Genomic DNA, 18,132 nt, shown 5'->3' on the forward strand with positions numbered 1-18,132 from the left:
TTAGGACCACATTCAACACGTATGACATCCACAGAGTGTACCCAAATGCTTCTTTCCATTAGAAAATTTTAAATTAATTTCCATATTATTATTGTGTGACTTAGTGTGTATGGTGTAGGTGTTGCATAGTGTGTGTGTGTGTGTGTGTGTGTGTGTGCATATGTGTGTGTATGTGTGTGTGTGTGCATATGTGTGTGTGCATGTGTGTGTGTGTGTGTGCATATGTGTGTGTATGTGTGTGTGTGTGTGTGTGTGCATATGTGTGTGTATGTGTAGGCATACTTGCCATTGTGAGAACATAGGAGACAGAGAACACTTATGGAGTCAGCTCTTTCCATCTGAAATGAGTTCCAGAGATTGATTCATGTCCCGCAAATCCTAATTAGTCTTGATAATAAAAACTCTGAGCCAGATATCAGGGTAAACGCTGAAAGATCAGAGAGACAAAGGAGCAAGCCACAGCCACCTCTTATCTCACAACTCCTCAGCATGAAAAGAGTGAGCTCCTGTCTCCTCCAGCCTTATGTTCCTCTCTCTGCCCAGCCATATCACTTCCTGTCTCCACCTCCCTAGTGCTGGGATTAAAGGCCTGTGCCTCCCAAGTGCCTGGATCAAAGGTGTGAGCCTCCACTGCTTGGCTTTGTTTCTCTTTCAGACTGGATCAACCTCAGGTAGCCCAGGGTGGCCTTGAACTCCTGATCTTCCTGCTTCTTCTTCTCAAGTGCTGGGATTAAAGGTGTGTGCCACCACTGCCTGGCCTCTATGGTTAACTAGTGGCTAGCTCCACACTCTGATCTCCAGACAAGGTTCATGTGTTAGAGGACAAACAAAATAGCACCACAGATTCAAGTCTCCAGGCTGGCTTGGCAAATTTCTTTATTTACTATCTGGCTTGCCGAGCTGCTGCTTCTGTTTGGAGTCCACATGGATCGGTCTCAGTTTCCAGCCTCAGTTTCCAGCCTCTTCCACAAGGGACTCAGGGCCTTGTTGTGGAATATTATTTTAACTAGGCAAAGAGGCAAAGAGGTGTTACTTTTGTTTATGCTGCAGTTGCTTAACAATGGAAAGATGTGTGTTTAATGATGTAAAGATGTGTTGATTCTGTTATGCCTTACCTGCCTACAGTACCTGAATGGAAGCTGTGTGCCAAAGGCCATGGAAGAGGCCTTCTGGGAGTCCACTGCAGGAAGAAAGGCCTGGACCTTGACAAACCTCCAACGATGGGGAGTGGGGGGGGGACTGGACAAGGTCAGAGCTGAAAGGTGAGGAGCAGGGGAAGGGGTATAGGTGGAACTTCCAGGCAGGGAGATTAAGTAGGAGGAGGAATTTAGGCTCAAGGAAGAAAGAAAAGGAGACAACAGGGAGACTCCAGGAGCCAGAAAGAGACATAGAGGAAGCAGGGAAATGGGACATACACAATGAAAGAAAGGTAAAAAGTTCCAAGGCAAAATGTAGATGAATACAAACAGGTTAAAATTAGTTAAAAGAGCTAATGGGACAAGCCTAATCTAAGGCTGCACATTTATAATTAATAATAAGTCACCTTGTCTTTATTTGGAAGCTAGGTGGGGACCTAAAGAAAATTACATTTATATCTGACTCCTTACACACCACCTGTCATGAGGGTAGGAGAAGGAGGCACAGGTACAGGGAGACAGTGGACTCCTCAGTCACCCCCTGCTCCATGGAGTTCATGGCCAGGCAGGAGTTGACAAAACCACCACTGCTCTCACCATCCGGAACCCTAAGGTGAGAAGACTACACATTAACACACACAGTCTGAGTGTAGCCAAGGATACCTGGTGGTGCTGTCCTCTCTTACCCACAATCCCCTTCTCATCTGGGTCCAGTTCCACCCATGGGTCGTCCAAAATGTTGGCACCACACACTATCACATGTCCCTTGTGTTCCACCGTGAAATTCAGTGACTTTCCCTTCCATTGCTTGATCACATACCACAGTCATTGCCCCTAAACCCCATGCCCACCTCTGACCAACGGTGCCCACAGAGACTTTGGACTTTAGAGCTGGGCATGAAGCCTGGGTGGTCCAAGATGGACACTGGCAAATGGTTTGCAACAGTGTCTCCTGCATGACTTTCCTTCCATTGATCACAACCTCCAAGTGCAGGCCATCTGTAAGTGGGACACGTCTCGGCAGTAGATGGAAACTGAAGGTGAGGGTCAGAGTACCTCCAAGGTAGAGGTCCATCAACTGCCAGAACCAGGCTTGGGACATAAGCCTTTGTGTCTTGGAAGTTTGGTATTTATTGGACCCAGGTCCTCCTATGTATCACTGATCTACATGCAGAGCCTGGGTGGGATCTGGTACCTTGTATCTGGGGATGTCGCATCTTGTGAGCTTAACAAAGGACTCCTATCTGACATGAGCATCAGGATGTGACATTGAAGAGCCTGAGGATTGTCATTGGGCTTCTTAGCATCCTACCATGGACAAATGAAGTCAGGTTCCTTGAGACGGGCAGTGAGGTCAAGACCACACAGCACCTCTCTCCACTTGCTTTCTTGACAAAAATGCTCCAGTAGACCCTGATCCCTCTTCCACACCCTCATAACCTCATCCATTAGTGGGATCAGAGGAGACCTGAGTCTCCATAGCTCTGTCCTGTGCTACCAGATGCCAAATCAGCTGCCATGTCCTGCCCCACTTCCTGATCTTTCCATCACACTTTGCACTAAGATGTCCAAAGCATCCTCAAACCCCATAGAGCCTGTCGCCAGGAAGTTACTAAGTCTGCTACATAGGGGCTCAGCTCCCTGTCCATCCTGTGGCTTCAGCACCATTGGGTGCTGGTAGAGAAGCTGTGATCTCTGTTCCCCTTTATTACCAACTCTCTCTGTGTGTGAACAGGTTATACCACATGTTCTGCAAGTTCATGCACAGTACTGGCACAGGGCCTGGTGGGTAGCTGAAATTCCAGAACTTGCAGCAATCCATCAGCTCCACTAGTAAAGGAAGATGGCCATGGATATGAACACAGGCCACAGTTCATCTCTAGTCAGCTACCTCATGAGTACTTCACTCCTTCTAGGTCTTTCTGGTCATATCTCACATCAACCACAGCAGGCCCATAGGATCAGAAAGGAGACCTCTTACTGCATCCTGGCATCTGGTCCCCAATTAAGGAGGATGGCTATCCTTTGTCTTATGTCTTGAGTTGACCTCCTGTGTTTTCTCTGTAGTCTGCATGTCAGGAGGGGGTGGAGTACTCTAGGGAGGTTTACCTCAGTTTCTTGTCTCTTTCCTCCCCCAGGTGCTTACTCACTGGAGGGCATCAGGATGTGGGAGCTGACTCCACAGGTGTGCATACTGGTGATGTTAGGCTAAGGACTGTGAATATGGGGCACCAATGTCAATGAACCCCTGAACCAGGGACAGAGAAAAGTCACTCAGCTGACATGCCACCCATGTAGAACATGGGGGCTGTAGAGCATTGCATCAGGCTAGAGTAAGACCTTCCTACACCATCAAACAGGGGAAGAGGAGGGCTGTTGAGATGGCTGTACAGTGAAAAGCACTGGCTTCTATTCCTGAGGACCCAGACTTGTTTCCAGAACCCATAGGATGTGTACATCTAACTGCAACTCAGGTCCCTGGAGATCCCATGCACACATGCAGCCAAATACCCAAATATACACAATAAAAATAAAGAGGCATGGAGGGGAAGAAGAGGAGATGCTGGGAAAACATTGTGCCTATTCCTATAGCCAGCAACGAGGTAGGACTGTGAAGTAAAGTTACCCAGGGTTGGTGAGTGCTTGGTTCTGTACGTCCCAAAACCCAGTGTCTGCCTACTGAAGGGGTTTGTGGGGCTTCCCTGACATTCCTAGAAAGAGAGTCGGGGGAGGACATTTTCTTTTTCCCAAAAGGAAAACCAAAAACAGAGTGCCCACACAGATGTGTCTCAAAGCATGCCACAGAGCTCAGGGTCTTGGGATGCTTCAGTCTGGCCTCAGATTATATGAAAACTAAGATGAGCCTCAAGGGATGCTCCATGTCTCCATGTCCTGGCCTCACAAAGCCCTCAAATTTTCCAGCCCCAAGATTCTTTAGCTTTCCTAGTGAGTAAAACCCATTATATCTGTCCCATGTGTTTGCCGGGAGTCTTCTCCTAAGTCTGGAGAGATGGCTTCAGGCAGGACAGTAGGATCCTGCCCATCCTCCTGGATTCAGACCAGTCACCTTTTGTTATCCCAGATTTTCTCCTGCATCCTTTCCCTGCAGCAAGCCTGATCTGTGAAGACAGCAGCTTGTCTAGCTTGAGAGACCTGTTAACCAATTGTGGCACTTCAGGGTCTTGGGGACCCTTACCAACATCTGTCACAAAAACATGAAACGTGCTGATTTCCAGCACAAGCCATTCAAAATCCTCTGAGAACCATTGAGTCTTGACATCTACTGGTCACACACCCAGCAGCCATTGATTTGGTCTTTCCGTGTGATCTAGGGTCAATCACTGAACACCAGCATAATGACCTCTCAACCTATTGTGTGACAGGGCTTCCCTGTCTCCCTCCTTTCATTCCCTCCTCCTTCCCTGAATCACAACCTCGAGACTACAAACCCCCTGTGGATAAAGGCTCTCATTAAGAAGTCAAGGCCATACAATAGCCTAGGCTGCCCTTGAACTTGCAATCTTCTTGCCTTGGCCACTGATGCTATACTGCAGGCCTGTGCCCCTGCTTTTGGCTCAGTAAACTCTTTACTCACAACATTAAAGTTGACCATAGGGGAGGTCTGGGGCAGAGCGGGAAGACTGACTGTAGACTGTTGTCTTGGGACACAGTTGAGACAAGGATGGGGTTGGACAGACCATGTGGTATAACCTGTTCACACACAGAGAGAGTTGGTAATTAAGGGGAACAGAGATCACAGCTTCTCTACCAGCACCCAATGGTGCTGAACAGGTTTATTGGACTCAGCACAAGCTTGGGAGAAGGTTGGAGCTGCTGTCCTTGCTAGCGCACGACTATGCAGAGCTCATAGGGGATTGGCATAGTTGGCAATGCGAAGATGCCATGGTCGCTGGGCCGGGGCTGTCCGTCAGGCACCGAGAAGCTAAAGCGCTGCAGGAGGCAGGTGAAGAACAGGAAGAGCTCCATGCGGGCCAGAGGCTCCCCCAGGCATACTCTGCGGCCTGTGGGTGGGAGAGGAACTCAGTCAGTCTGGGGCCTGATGGATGCTCCACCCTCCAAGGCCCCCCGGGAAGAGACAGGGAGCCAGGCACCCCCCAGGACCTGCTGAGAATGGCATGAAGGCCTCATGCTTCACAAAGTGGCCCTGGGCATCCAGGAAGTGTTCAGGATGGAACTGGAGGGGCTTCTCCCAGACAGTCTCATCCTTCAGCACGGAGGACAGGTTGGGGATGAGGGTTGTTCCCTGGCAGGAGACACATAGTGTAAACATGGACTGGGACAGCAACAACATGACCCAGGTCACCAAGTTCACAAGCATAAATAATCTCTTCATGCACACACTGGAATCTTTGATTCACCTCAACCTCAGGTCCTCTCAGTACCTTTTCTGGTACCAGTCAAGGCCCTATGACAAAGCTCCCATGGGTACCCAAATTAAACCTGCCTATGTGTGTAGTGTTCCCTAAAATCCCCATGGCTTATTTTCTTGGACATCCCTCTTCCCTGGAGGATCCTGGACAATGGCTGCTGTATACTCACACCCAGGTTGATCCCATCACCATGTGCAAATTCAGGATGTGGTGGTCTTGGTTTTAGTAGCCTTTGTTTGCCTAGTGGTGACCCTGGGATAAGGGACCCCATGCATACCTTGGGGATGAGGAAGCCCTGTACTTCAATGTCACGGGATGTCATGTGTGGTAAATTCACTGGGGTAATGTCTGCAAATCGCTGGACCTCATGAATGACAGCATTGGTGTAGGGCATGCGGGCCTGGTCTGCCATCTCTGGATGCCGCCGCTGCCCTATGACTTCATCAATCTCCTGTTGGACGCGGCCTGGAGGGACAGCATCCCCTCAGTGAAGCAGTTCATTGGTGGCTCTTCCCTGACCTTCTCCCATGGGTCAATAGGTAACTATAGATTTTTATCAGACTTATGTGAGTCCTGGTCAAGGTGGTGCTGGAGCCAGGAATTTCTCAAGCACCTCTCTCTTTCTTCCCTCACCTTCCCTCCCAGTCCCAGCCAGGCTCACTCTGCACATGGGGATGCAGGATCATGAGCAGCAGAGCCCAGTACAGTGTGGTTGAGGTGGTCACCATCCCTGCAGTGAACAGGTCAAACACCACCATGCGTAGGTTCGCATCATTGAAGGTGCTCTCGGGATTCCCCTTGGCCTGGAACAGACAGAGAAGGTAGGCTCAGGGACACAGGCAGAAAGGCCAACATGATCTACCTCATGCACCTCAAGTGATGGGTCCATGGGTGACATGGCATCACAAGTCAGAACACTTCTGCCAAAAAGCACTGGCCCCATCTTTATGGCTGTCCTCACCTTCTCCATCTCAGCCAGGAAAGCATCTGTCAGATCTCGAGGAGGCTGAGCGGGGTCCCAGGATGTCTTGTGATCAATCAACATCTTATCCAGTGAGTTTACCAATGCTGTTGTATTGGGGAAGGCTTTGCCAGGCAGCCCAGGGATGCGAAGAAGGACCGGGACAGCATTCAGCACCTGGGAAAGAAACACAACAGTCTAGTTGCTTTTACAGCTAATGAAGAATCGTGTGTGTGTGTGTGTGTGTGTGTGTGTGTGTGTGTGCGCCTGCATATACACTCATACATACACAATGGCTCCTGTTTGGTAGTCGTAGAATATTATAGAGTAAGATCCATCTCCCACATGGGTCCCAGGGATCCAGCTCAGATCTCCAGGCTTACTTGGTAAGTTCCTTTACCCATTGACCATCTATCCCTTGCCCCTGGATGCTGTTTCTGCTCACTGTTCACCTGGACCGGTCACAGATCCTAGTTTCTTCCACAAAGGACTAAGGATCTGATTGTTCCCACCCATAACCTGCTTTTCAACCATTCCAGCCTCTTGGCTGTCTTGTAACCCAAGATAAACAAAATGACTATTCTACTGGAAATCTAAGAGGCTTGTGCCGTTTCCATGTAGACAGGGGGCAGAGGTCACTCCCTTCCTAGAGCCCCTGACCTTTGTCCACTCCTCCCCTCCTGTTATCTGAGGTTTGACAACCTGTAGGCCTTTCCTCCTGCATTTGACTCTCACAATAGACCTTCACCCCATTCACCTGAATGCATAATTATTCTGATAGGATTTCCAGCATAGAAGTAGCCATGCACATTACCCTGAGACTCATACCTCAGCAATGAAGCCAGAGTCCTCTCCAAAACTTTCCTGTAATATTTTGAGCAGCTTGTTTAAGAAAGGGTCTTCATACTCAAAGCGATGGGCATAGATGAGGGATGAAATCACATTGCATACACCTTTATTCAGGAGATTGATGGGATTAAAGGGATGTCCTAGAAGCAGAGATGCAAGGAAGTCATGGTATTGCTCATAAGTGCCTGCCCACATCTCTACATCTCACACATCACCCACCAGCTTCCTTGGCCAAGGCATCACAGAGGTGGCCAACCTCCTCCATCACCCACTGTTCCAGTGATTTCTTGCCCAGGCCGAAGTCTCGCATGGTGGACACAGAGAATCTTCGCTGCTCTCGCCACTCGGGCCCGTAAGGGGCAAACACCACACCTGCAGGAACATCCGTGTAGAAACATGGATACATGTGCCATGTGTAAACAAGGATACATGTGTCTGTGCCATCTCCTCTGCTCCCAACATTTCCCTGTGGTCAGTCTCAGCCACCAGTGCCCCAGCACTTTGCTGTCACATAGCAGCACATGCCACTTTAGTGTCTCCACCTGCATTCCAGTGACTTCCCCTTGCATTGCCTGAACACATCCCCTCCATTCAGTCCTGTCCATCTTCTGTCCATGGCTCCTCAAGCCCTATTCTCTGTGCCTTGTCCCCAGGATAGCTCTTTGCCTTTAGATTTGTGCCCATAGCCCAGATGATTAAATATGGGCACTGGAGGTCGGTCAGAGCTGTCCTCTCCACAGTTCACCAGCACTTCCCGAACCGCCTTCAGTCCATTGATCACAACCACGGGCTTCCAGGCCATCTGCAGGCTGAACACGTCACCATAGCGTTGTCGAAGCTGAAGGAGAGGGACAGAGCACTTGGGAAATGAGGTGCCCAGCAAACTGACTATAAGATCAAAATTCAAGTCTCTATGTGTGTTTGTGTTTTTCTGTATGTGTGTGTGTGTGTGCATGGCTGTGCCTGTCACCAATGCAAGCACACAACGGTGAGCACATTTGTATTGTACACATTATTTGAACCTTGGTCCTGCCCTGTGCTGGGCAAATGCTCTGTCACTGACTCTATCTCTAGCCTGAGACATGGCACCTTGTGAATGGGGTATCCATTCTTCTAAATCCAGCAAAGTTCTCATAGTAGATAAGGTCATTCAGGTGTGACCCTGCCAGAACAAAGTCTTTTCCCCCTTCATACCCCTCCATACAAGAGAAATCAGGTTCCTGAGATGGGCAACAAGGCCTGAGTTCACAGAACAGCCAGAGATTATAGCAGACACAGCCATCTCTCTGCTTTTCTTCCCTGAGTGAGGCTACAGCTGAGTGAGCCTCCCCTCTTTCCCTGAGACCTCATTCAGTGAGGGGATCACAAGGGACCTGGAGCCTTCCTGACTTCTGTCCTGTCCAACCAGACTCCCAGCCTGCCTCCATGGCCTCTCCATACTGAACCTCTGCTCTTAGAAAATCCACAGTGTCCTCAGACCCAGAAGTAGATGCCACAAGGAAACTACTCAGCCTTCCTCCTCTTGGAGACCATCTTCCTGTCAATCCTGTGGCTTCAGGGGCATCATGACCTCTACCCCCTCCACCACCTTCTGTCTCACCTTGTACAAACTGTATGGCATGTTCTCGAAGTCCACCTGCAGCAGGTTACCCAGCCCAGGTAGCGGCATAGGGCCTGGAGGGTAGCGGGCCGTCCAGAACTTTCGTCGGTACATCAGGTCCACCAGAAGCAGGAAGACGGCCGTGAATATGACCACAGACCACAGGCCATCTCCAATCAACAGTGCCATGGCTGCCCCACTGCTTCCCAGTCTGTTTGGGAACACCTGCTCCTGACTACTGGGATCAGGACAGACACTGTAGGGACAGACTGGGGCCTGGTCCCTTATGTAGGGGATAAGGCTGCACTTTGTTCTCTGCCTTGAGCCAAGTAGCAGTGTTTACTGTTCAGTCACAGTGTGTTGTAGGGAGGGGTGAGAACAGGTGAGGGGAAGTCTGCCTCAGAGGTTCCTGCCCTTTCCCCTCTGCTCTGGGGTTTATCCAGGGGAGAAACATCACTTTCTCCACAGGAGCTGTACATTGTGGTTATGTAGGGCTGGCACTGTGAGCACAGAGGAAGATGACCAGTCGACTCTGCCTCAAGGTTCAGGATCACACAGTCCAGGGAAGTCAGTCAGTGTTAGGCCACACAGGCAGAGCTCTGGTGGCCTAAGCACACTGTCTCAGAATGGATTGAGACTTTGTGAAGCTTCATGGAACACTTGCCCTAGGACATGAGGTGTGATGGACACTGCAGGCACTATCACTGTGTGGAAGGGCCACTGAAGTGGCTTGTGTGGCTGGTCAATGAGGATGATTGACAGGCAGTGTGGGGAGGGCAGCTCCATCCCGGGGGGCCATGAGTACAGGTGTGAGGTCACTCAACTCCGAGGAAGGCCAAACTCACAACCTGGGGACCTCTCAGCTCCTATCTGAGAAATCCCCCCCCCAAAAAAAAACAAAGACAACAACAACAAAAAAAAAAATTACAACTGTCAGAGAATCCTAGGGAAGCCAGCGGGATGTCCAGGTTCTTTTGTTATGGAGGGCAGTGTGTCTAAATTTATTCATCCATTTGCCTCTTGGTGGGTGGATCCCAGTGTCTACAATGACCATAATAGGGATGAAAGGGTGTTGTTCCTCCTACCACATAGGCAGAGTTTTAAGAATTTGTAAACATCGCCACAGTCTGGGGTCAGACCACCCTGGAGGCTTAGTTGGCAGGACACACCCCCTGTCTCTAAGAGTAAATGCCACTGATTGGTCTTGTGATGAGTGAGGGGCAGTGGGAGGAAGCTGTCTGCAGACTGTGGAGCCCGGTGGACAGGTTTGTGGTTGCCAAGTTCATGTGGAGGAGCAGACTCAGAACCTGGGCTCTTCTATGAGATCTGAGAAAGCTGTGGAAATGTCAACAAGTGTCAAAACCTCCCTGGAGTCTGTTACTTGACTCAGGTCATTACTTGTCACTTGGTGGTCTCAGTCTTTTATTCCCCGTTTGTTTCTTGGCATGTCCTCCTCATGCCAGAGGCCGTGGATAGGATGGGCAGCCATGAGGAAAATGGAAAGATGACTATTGTGAGCTGTTGTTTGTTTTTGTTCTCTTGAGGGGCGTGCCACCCAGCACCCAAATAAATCACACGGAGGTTTATTCTGACTTATAAATGCCCGGCCTTAGCTTGGCTTGTCGCCAGCCAGCTTTTCTTAAATTGTCCTGTCTATCTTTTGCCTTGGGTTTTACCTTTTCTTACTTCTGTAATCTTACTTACAATTTTTTTCTTTTGTTTTATTTTACAATACCATTCAGTTCTATATATCAGTCACTGGTTCCCCTGTTCTCCCCCCTCCCACCCCCTGCTCTTACCCATAGCCCCCCCCATCCCCACCTCCTCCAGGGCAAATGCTCCCCCGAGGACTGCGATCGACTTGGTAGACTCAGTCCAGGCAGGTCCAGTCCCCTCCTCCCAGACTGAGCCAAGCATCCCTGCATAAGCTCCAGGTTTCAAACAGCCAACTCATGCAATGGGCACAGGACTCGGTCCCACTGCCTAGTTGCCTCCCAAACTGATCAAGCCAATCAACTGTCTCATCTATTCAGAGGGTCTGATCCAGCTGGGGGCCCCTCAGCCTTTGGTTCATAGTTCATGTGTTTCCATTCACTTGGCTATTTTTTTTCAATAATTGAGTAAAACCGAAATTTATTATAAGCCACAGTCCGTCCTAGGGACCTCCATGCTATATATATAGCCTCCATGGTTCTATGGGTTGTGGTCTGATTGTTCTTTATTTTATATCTAGAATCCACTTATGAGTGAGTACATACCATGATTGTCTTTCTGGGTTTGGGTTACCTCACTCAGGATGATTTTTTCTAGTTCCATCCATTTGCCTGCAAATTTCAAGCTTTCATTGTTTTTCTCTGCTGAGTAGTACTCCATTGTCTATATGTACCACATTTTTCTCATCCATTCTTCCATTGATGGGCATCTAGGTTGTTTCCAGGTTCTGACTATTACAAATAGTGCTGCTATGAACATAGCTGAGCATGTATCTTTATGGTATGAATCAGCATTCCTTGGGTACATGCCCAAGAGTGGGATGGCTGGGTCTTGAAGTAGTTCGATTCCTAATTTTCTGAGAACCCGCCATACTGATTTGCACAGTGGTTGTACAAGTTTACATTCCCACCAACAGTGGAGGAGTGTTCCCTTTGCTCCACATCCTCTCCAACATTGACTGTCATTGGTGTTTTTGATCATAGCCATTCTGACAGGTGTAAGGTGGTATCTCAGAGTCGTTTTGATTTGCATTTCTCTGATGATTAAGGATGTTGAGCATTTCTTTAAATGTCTTTCAGCCATTTGTGATTCTTGTTTTGTGAATTCTCTGTTTAGCTCTTCAGCCCATTTTTTAATTGGACTGTTTAGTATTTTGATGTCTAGTTTCTTGAGTTCTTTATATACTGTGGAGATCAATCCTCTGTCAGATGTGGGGTTGGTGAAGATCTTTTCCCATTCTGTTGGCTGTCTTTTTGTCTTATTGACTGTGTCTTTTGCCCTGCAAAAGCTTCTTAATTTTGAGAGGTCCCATTTATTAATGGTTGTGCTCAGGGTCTGTGCTGTTGGTGTTTTATTTAGGAAATGGTCTCCGGTGCCAATGCGCTCAAGAGTGCTTCCTACTTTCTTTTCTATTAAGTTTAGTGTAACTGGATTTATGTTCAGGTCTTTGATCCACTTGGACTTGAGTTTTGTGCATGGTGACAGATATGAATCTATTTGTAATCTTTTACATATTGACATCCAGTTATGCCAGCACCATTTGTTGAAGATACTTTCTTTTTTCCATTGTATAGTTTTGGCTCCTTTGTCAAAAACCAGGTGTTCTTATGTGTATGAATTAATGTCAGGGTCTCCAATTTGATTCCATTGGTCTGTATGTCGGTTTTTATACCAGTACCAAGCTGTTTTTATTACTATAGCTCTATAGTAGAGTTTGAGGTCAGGGATGGTGATGCCTCCAAAGGTTGCTTTATTGTATAGGATTCTTTTAGCTATCCTGGGTCTTTTGTTTTTCCATATGAAGTTGAGTATTTTTCTTTCCAAGTCTGTGAAGAATTGTGTTGGGATTTTGATGGGGATTGCATTGAATCTGTAGATTGCTTTTGGTAAGATTGTCATTTTTACTATGTTAATCCTACCTATCCATGAGCATGGGAGATCCTTCCATTTTCTGATATCTTCTTCAATTTCTTTCTTTAGAGATTTAAAGTTCTTATCAAAACGGTCCTTCACTTGTTTAGTTAGTGTTACCCAAGGTATTTTATATTATTTGTGGCTATTGTAAAGGGTGATGTTTCTCTGACTTCTTTCTCAGTTCTTTTATCATTTGTGTATAGGAGGGCTACTGATTTTTTGAGTTGATCTTGTATCCTGCCACTTTACTGAAGGAGTTTATCAGCTGTAGGAGTTCCCTGGTAGAGGTTTTTGGGTCACTTATGTATGCTATCATATCATCTGCAAGTAGTGAAAGTTTGACTTCTTCCTTTCCAATTTGTATTCCTTTGATCTTTTTTTGTTGTCTTATTGCTCTAGCTAGAACTTCTAGTACTATATTGAATAAATATGGGGAGAGTGGACAGCCTTGTCTTGTTCCTGAATTTAGTGGTATCGCTTTGAGTTTCTCTCCGTTTAATTTGATGTTTGCTGTTGGCTTGCTATAAATTGCTTTTATTATGTTTAGAAATGTTCCTTGTATTCCTGCTTTATCATGAAGGGGTGTTGGGTTTTGTCAAAGGCTTTTTCAGCATCTAATGAGATGATCATGTGGTTTTATTCTTTCAGTTTGTTTATATGGTGTATTACATTGACTGATTTTCATATGTTGAACCATCCTTGCATCCCTGGGATGAATCCTACTTGGTCGTGATGGATAATTGTTTTGATGTATTCTTGGATTCGGTTTGCCAATATTTTGTTGAGTATTTTTGCATCAATGTTCATGAGGGAGATTGGTCTGTAGTTCTCTTTCTTTGTTGCATCTTTGTGTGGTTTGGGAATCGGGGTAGCTATAGCCTCATAAAAAGAGTTTGGTAGTGTTCCTTCTGTTTCTATTGTGTGGAACATTTTGAAGAGTATTGGTATTAGTTCTTCTTTGAAATTCTGGTAGAATTCTGCACTGAAACCATCTGGTCCTGGGCTTTTTTTGGTTGGGAGACTTTTGATAACTGTTTCTATTTCTTTAGGGGTTATTGGTCTATTTAAATGGTTTATCTGTTCTTGATTTAATTTTGGTATGTGGTATTTATCCAGAAAATTGTCCATTTCTTCCTGGTTTTCCATTTCTGTGGAGTACAGGTTTTTGAAGTATGATCTGATGATTCTCTGGATTTCCTCGTTGTCTGTTGTTATGTCTCCCTTTTCATTTCTGATTTTGTGAATTTGGGTGCTCTCTCTTTGCCTTTTGGTTAATTTGGTTAGGGGTTTGTCTATCTTGTTGATTTTTTCAAAGAACCAACTCTTTGTTTCATTGATTTTTTGTATTGTTCTCTTGTTTTCTATTTCGTTGATTTCAGCCCTCAATTTGATTATTTCCTGGTGTCTATTTCTCCTGGGTGAGTTTATTTCTTTTTGTTCTAGAGCTTTCAGTTGTGCTGTTAATTCATTGGTATGGGATTGCTCCATCTTCTTTATGTGTGCATTTAGAGCTATGAATTTTCCTCTTAGCACTGCTTTCATAGTGTCCAATAAGTTTGGGTATGTTGTACTTTCTTTTTTATTGAATTCTAGGAAATCTTTAATTTCTTTCTTTATTTCTTCCTTGACCCATTGATGTTTCAGGTGGGCATTACTCAATTTCCATGAGTTTGTGGGTTTTCTATAACTTTTGCTGTTGTTGAGGTCTAACTTTAAGGCATGGTGGTCTGATAAGATACAGGAGGTTGCCGGGCAGTGGTGGCGCACGCCTTTAATCCAAGCACTTGGGAGGCAGAAGAGAACTCTCTGTGAGTTCAAGGCCAGCCTGGTCTACAAAGTGAGTTCCAGGAAAGGTACAAAGCTACACAGAGAAACCCTGTCTCTAAAAAACAAACAAAAAAAAAGATACAGGAGGTTATTCCAATTTTTTTGTATCTGTTGAGATTTGTTTTGTGTCCAAGCATGTGGTCAATTTTTGAGAAGGTTCCATGGGGTGCTGAGAAGAGGGTATCTTCTTTTGTGTTAGGATGGAACGTTCTGTAGATATCTAGTAAGTCCATTTGAGTCATAACATCTGTTAGGTCCTTTATTTCTTTGTTAAGTTTCAGTCTGGTAGATCTGTCTTTTGGTGAGAGTGGTGTGTTAAAATCTCCCACTACTAACGTGTGGGGTTTGATGTGCATTTTAAACTTTAGTAGTGTTTCTTTTATGAATGTGGGTGCTTTTGTATTTGGAGCATAAATGTTTAGAATGGAGACTTCATCTTGGTGGATTTTTCCCGTGATGAATATGTAATGTCCATCCTGGTCTCTTTTGATTGATTTTAGTTTGAAGTCTATTGTATTAGATATTAGGATAGCTACACCAGCTTGTTTCTTTGGTCCATTTGCTTGGAAAGCCTTTTCCCAGCCCTTTACTCAGAGGTAGTGTCTGTCTTTGAAGTTAAGGTGTGTTTCTTGTATGTATCAGATGTATGGGTCCTGTTTTCTTATCCATTCTGTTAGCCTGTGTCTTTTTATAGGTGAGTTGAGACCATTGATATTGATGGATATTAATGACCAGTGATTGTTAATCCCTGTTATTTTTTGTGGTTGTGTTGTGTTGTCCTTCTTTGGTGTATGTTGGTGTGGGATTATCTATTGCTTGATTTTTCATGGATGTGTTTAGCTTCTTTGGGTTGGATTTTTCCCTTCTAGTGCTTTCTGTAGGGCTGGGTTTGTGGACAGGTATTGATTAAATCTGGTTTTATCCTGGAATATTTTGTTTACTCTGCCTATGGTGATTGAGAGTTTTGCTGGGTATAATAGTCTGGGTTGGCATCTGTGGTCTCTTAGTGTCTGCATAAGATTTGTCCATGATCTTCTAGCTTTCATCGTCTCTATTGAGAAGTCTGGTGTTATTCTGATGGGTTTGCCTTTATATATTACTTGGTCTTTTTCTTTTGCAGCTCTTAATATTTTTTCTTTGTTCTGTGTGTTTAGTGTTTTGATTATTTGTGGTGAGGTGATTTTTTTTTTTTGGATCCAGCCTATTTGGTGTTCTGTAAGCTTCTTGTATCTTCATAGGTATTTCTTTCTTTAGGTTAGGAAAGTTTTCTTCTATGATTTTGTTGAATATATTTTCTGTGCCTTTGAGTTGGTATTCATCTCCTTCTTCTATCCCTATGATTCTTAGGTTTGTTCTTTTCATGGTGTCCCAAATTTCCTGGACATTTTGTGTTATGACTTTTTTGTCTTTAGTGTTTTCTTTGACTGATGAATCTATTTTCTCTATTGTGTCTTTAGTGTCAGAGATACTCTGTTCCATCTCTTGCTATTGTTTATGCTTGTTTCTGTAGTTCCTGTTTGTTTAGTCAGGATTTCTATTTCCAGCATTCCCTCAGCATGTGTTTTCTTTATTGTCTCAAATTCGTTTTTCAGATCTTGGAATGTTTCTTTCATCTGTTTAATTGCTTTTTCTTGGCTTTCCTTGATTTCTTCCCATTTTTTTGTTCGTTTTTTCTTCCATTTCTTTAAGGGAGTTTTTTATTTCCTCTTTAATGGAGTTTTTCATTACCTCTTTAAGGGAATTTTTTATTTCTTCTTTAAGGAAATGTTTTATTTCTTCTTTAAGGGCCTTCTTTAAGGGCCTTCTTAAAGTCGTTTTTAGGGTTGATTTCTTCTGTTTCTTCTGTCTTGGTATGTTCAGGTCTTGCAGATGTAGAATCACTAAGTTCTGATATTGCCATATAGTTCTTTATGTTGTTGCCTGTATTTTAGCACTGGCGTCTACTCATCTCTTCCTCTGCTGGGTGAAGGTGGTGTCTGTGTCTGAGAGTGCCTCCCTTGGTCTAATTTTTAGTCTTGGTTCAGTAGGAGTTCTTGGTTAAATTGGTGCTATTGGGCTGTTTCTTCAGGGGCAGCTGATCTCAATCGGTGAAGTATATACTTATGATTCTGGTGATCTGGTTTGGTGGCTGGGCAGCGCCTTCTTCTGTGTTCCCAGGTCACGTTTTGTTCATTCGTCAACTCCTCAGCTGATCTTGTTTCTTCAGACTTCAAACTGTAGGGATCTGAATCCTCTCCCAGGTGGATTTCAGCTGAGCGGGGTAGTCTCACCAACACCTCTAAGTTGTTGGGTTTTGCAGGATCAGCAGCTGGGTCCTGGGTTGTCCTCAGACAAAGTGTTCAGATTCGTTCTGGTTCCGTCCCATGGAGATAGCTTCTTCCCTGGGTGTTGGGCTTAGAGGCGTCCCTGCCTCTGCTTGGTGCTGCTGCCGGACTCGTCTATCTCTGCAGGCCGCCACTGGGCCTGTATGTCCCTGTCAGCCACCGCTGCAGGGCCCATCTACCTCTGCGGGCTCCTGCCGGGCCTGTATGTCTCTGCCGGCTGCCACCGCGGGCCTACCTGCCTCTGCTTGTTGCCACTGCAGTGCCTGTCTACCTCTGTGGACCGCCGCTGGGCCTGTATGTCTCTGCTGGCCTCCGCTGGGTCTGTATGTCTTTGCTGGCTGCCGCCGGGGGCCTACCTGCCTCTGCTTGTCACTGCTGCCGGGCCCGTCTGATCTCTGTTATTCTTAATCACCACCTCTATTGGATAAGCTATATGGATGTTCTCCAGGTCCACATGCCACCAGTACTGGCATAGGAGCTGGCGGGTAGCTGAAATTCCAGAGCTTACAATAATCCATCAGCTCCACCTGTAGAGGAAGATGGCCATGATTATGACAAAGGCCACAGTTCATGTCCAGTCAGCTACCTCATGAGTACATCACTGCTTCTAGGTCTTTCTGGCCACATCTCACATCAACCAAAGCAGCCACCTAAGATCAGGAAAGAGACCTCTTACTGCAGCCTGGCATCATGTCCCCAATACATAAAGAAGGCTATTCTTTGTCTTACGTCTTGAGTTGACCTGCTGCATTTTCTCAGCAGTCTGTGTGTCAGGAGGGATTGGAGCAGCCTAGGGAGCTTTACCTCAGTTTCCCACCTCTTCTTCCCTCCCCAGGTGCTTATTCACTCCTGGAGGGCATCAGGATGTGGGAGCTGACTCCACAGGAGCTGTGCATACTGGTTATGTTGGGCTAAGGACTGTGAATATGGGGTACCAATGTCAATGAACCCCTGAACCTGGGACATAAAAAGTCACTCATCTGACATGCCACCCATGTAGAACATGGGGGCTGTAGAGCATTGCATCAGGCTAGAGTAAGACCTTCCAGCACCATCAAACAGGGGAAGAGGAGGGCTGTTGAGGTGGCTGTACAGTGAAGAGCACTGTCTTCTATTTTTCAGGACCCAGACTTGATTCCCAGAACCCACAGGATGTGTACATCTAACTGCAACTCAGGTCCCTGAAGATCCCAAGCACTCTTCTGTCCTCTTTGGGAACTGCATTCATGCAGGCAAATACCCATGCATATACAATCAAAATTAATGGGGTGGAGGGAAGCAGAGGAGATGCTGGGAAAGCAATGGGTCTATTTCTATAGGCAACAAGGATGTGGGAATGTGAAGTAAAGTTACCCAGGCTTGGTGAGTGTTTGGTCCTGTACATTCCAAAAGCCAGTGTGCAACTACTGAAGTGCTG

At 46.1% G+C, this 18,132-nt stretch overlaps 1 protein-coding gene across 1 annotated transcript; it reads right to left on the minus strand.

The window, feature by feature from the left end:
- Positions 1-4,897: 4,897 nt before the first annotated feature.
- Positions 4,898-9,301, minus strand: LOC102915164 (cytochrome P450 2D20-like). Its single transcript, XM_076556420.1, has 9 exons — positions 8,938-9,301; positions 8,004-8,175; positions 7,557-7,709; positions 7,317-7,477; positions 6,489-6,665; positions 6,189-6,330; positions 5,805-5,992; positions 5,259-5,400; positions 4,898-5,158 (listed from the first exon to the last, which is right to left on the minus strand). Exons 1-9 carry the CDS (start codon positions 9,124-9,126, stop codon positions 4,980-4,982), a joined length of 1,503 nt encoding a protein of 500 aa, XP_076412535.1. The 5' UTR covers positions 9,127-9,301; the 3' UTR covers positions 4,898-4,979.
- Positions 9,302-18,132: the final 8,831 nt, after the last annotated feature.

This window comes from Peromyscus maniculatus, chromosome 20 (genome assembly GCF_049852395.1).
Source record: "Peromyscus maniculatus bairdii isolate BWxNUB_F1_BW_parent chromosome 20, HU_Pman_BW_mat_3.1, whole genome shotgun sequence".
Taxonomy (NCBI): domain Eukaryota; kingdom Metazoa; phylum Chordata; class Mammalia; order Rodentia; family Cricetidae; genus Peromyscus; species Peromyscus maniculatus.

Coding starts and splice junctions, on each gene's coding strand:
- LOC102915164 (XM_076556420.1), bottom strand. CDS start 9,126: ATGGCACTGTTGATTGGAGATGGCCTGTGGTCTGTGGTCATATTCACG. Junction 7,710..8,003: donor CTATGGGCACAAATCTAAAG/GCAAAGAGCTAT, acceptor ATGTTCCTGCAG/GTGTGGTGTTTGCCCCTTAC. Junction 5,993..6,188: donor CCTGCATCCCCATGTGCAGA/GTGAGCCTGGCT, acceptor CTGTCCCTCCAG/GCCGCGTCCAACAGGAGATT.